The following is a 1636-nucleotide window of genomic DNA, read 5'->3' as shown; positions in this document are numbered from 1 at the left end:
ATGATCACTGCCCCTACATAGTTTGCATGGCTATCACTGCCCCTACATAGTTAGCATGGCTATCACTGCCCCTACATAGTTAGCATGGCTATCACTGCCCCTACATAGTTAGCATGGCTATCACTGCCCCTACACAGTTAGCATGGCTATCACTGCCCCTACATAGTTAGCATGGCTATCGCTGCTCCTACATAGTTAGCATGGCTATCACTGCCCCTACATAGTTAGCATGGCTATCGCTGCCCCTACAGGGTTAGGGACTCATTTCCCACTGGGATCAGCTGGTATCGTCATGCTATGTCACTTCTTTGAGTTTATTTATTTTGCTCAGTCCACTCGTTAGCCCACAGACCACCAAATATTGAAAGGATCATTTTATTGCCATTACTGTTAATATATATAGTAGAAATTTTACACACTCAGTAATAAACTGTCACAGGGGACGGTATGGGGGGATAATTTTTAAGATTTTTTTAAGAAGGGTGGTGCCATCCCCCCTCAACTGGAGTACTGGGTGATGGCTCCAACAGGCTTTGAATAAAGGAAAAGGTTTTTCCATCATGGCGATGATGATGACGCGAGGTCAGCTGGATGGACTTTAACCTTTCTGTCAGTAAACAGACGTGTTTTGTGGTTAAGGGAGTCGTAACTCCTGCTGCTGCTTCTGTTTGTTGTCTGTCATAATCCGAGCCTCGCCCAGCTCTGCTGCACTGTTGCTCAACCTCCGTCAGCTGATTGACTCTCGTTTCCTGGTCCTGCTTTCAGGCTGCTGTTTGTTTTTTCACTGTGGAGCTCAGTCATTTTTCTAGGAGGGAAATTTACCGTTTTGATAGTTTACTAACCCTCAGAGCTCTGAGTCTCTTTGCTTCAGCTCTCTGCCCATTTATGTGAAGCGGTCAGTGTTTCCATTTGGCTTTAGTTGTTTATTTTGGATGAAATGTCTGATTAGTGTTAAAGAACCAACATGTTTAGTTGTTGGTTTGTTAGCAGCTGAAATCCATCCAGATATTTTATTCATCTGATGTTTGCCAGGAATGATGAGACGGTAACCTGACCCAGAAAGTTTCCCCCTCAGATACACGCTGTGCTCACAGCTGCCTGTTTTCTCTCCTCAGAATGTCTCTGTATCCGTCCCTGGAAGACCTGAAGGTCGACAAGGTCATCAAGGTAGGAGGAGCCTGTTGCTGTCAATCTATTTGAACTGCAGTAAGATGCACTGGTGAAGATTCTCATTCATCCAGGTCATAGTTCATCCAAAAAACTTAAAAACAATCCACTGGACTATGGTTCCAAGTTTGAAGACGCTTCCCATCAGTGGATTGTTTTTTAACTTGTTTTTAATGTAAAAAGATGTTTGCTGACCAGGATCTGCTTCATTTCTCTGTCCTCATTGTTGAAGTAACCGAATTAACCGCTGCATGAGCCTGTGGATCCCAGATAATGAGATGTTGGGGAACCCAGGAAGCACAGTTGGTTCCTCAGATGTGGCTCCCTGGGTTTTCTCTCTATGCGACACAATTAACTGCTTAACTCAGACTTAAAGCCCAAATTCCTGTTTTAGATGGATGTAGTTTTGTTTTTAGATTGAAGCCAATCCCAGATCCTATGAAGGCGTTTTAATGTTTTAGTTTTCAGC

At 43.8% G+C, this 1636-nt stretch overlaps 1 protein-coding gene across 2 annotated transcripts in view; it reads left to right on the top strand.

Annotated features, from left to right (window-relative positions):
• Window positions 1-1636, top strand: part of LOC107099944 (syntenin-1-like) — an 18623-nt gene that overhangs the window by 7121 nt on the left and 9866 nt on the right. For both annotated transcript variants that reach the window (XM_015398275.1, XM_015398274.1), the window contains exon 2: window positions 1116-1167. In XM_015398275.1, the coding sequence (XP_015253761.1) occupies window positions 1117-1167 (51 nt within the window). In that variant the 5' untranslated portion in view covers window position 1116. The remainder of the gene's footprint in view (window positions 1-1115; window positions 1168-1636) is intronic.

This window comes from Cyprinodon variegatus, unplaced genomic scaffold (assembly GCF_000732505.1).
Source record: "Cyprinodon variegatus isolate N-32 unplaced genomic scaffold, C_variegatus-1.0 Scaffold922, whole genome shotgun sequence".
NCBI lineage: Eukaryota > Metazoa > Chordata > Actinopteri > Cyprinodontiformes > Cyprinodontidae > Cyprinodon > Cyprinodon variegatus.
Note: the sequence above shows the minus strand (reverse complement) of the source record. Positions and strands in the feature narration are given on the sequence as shown.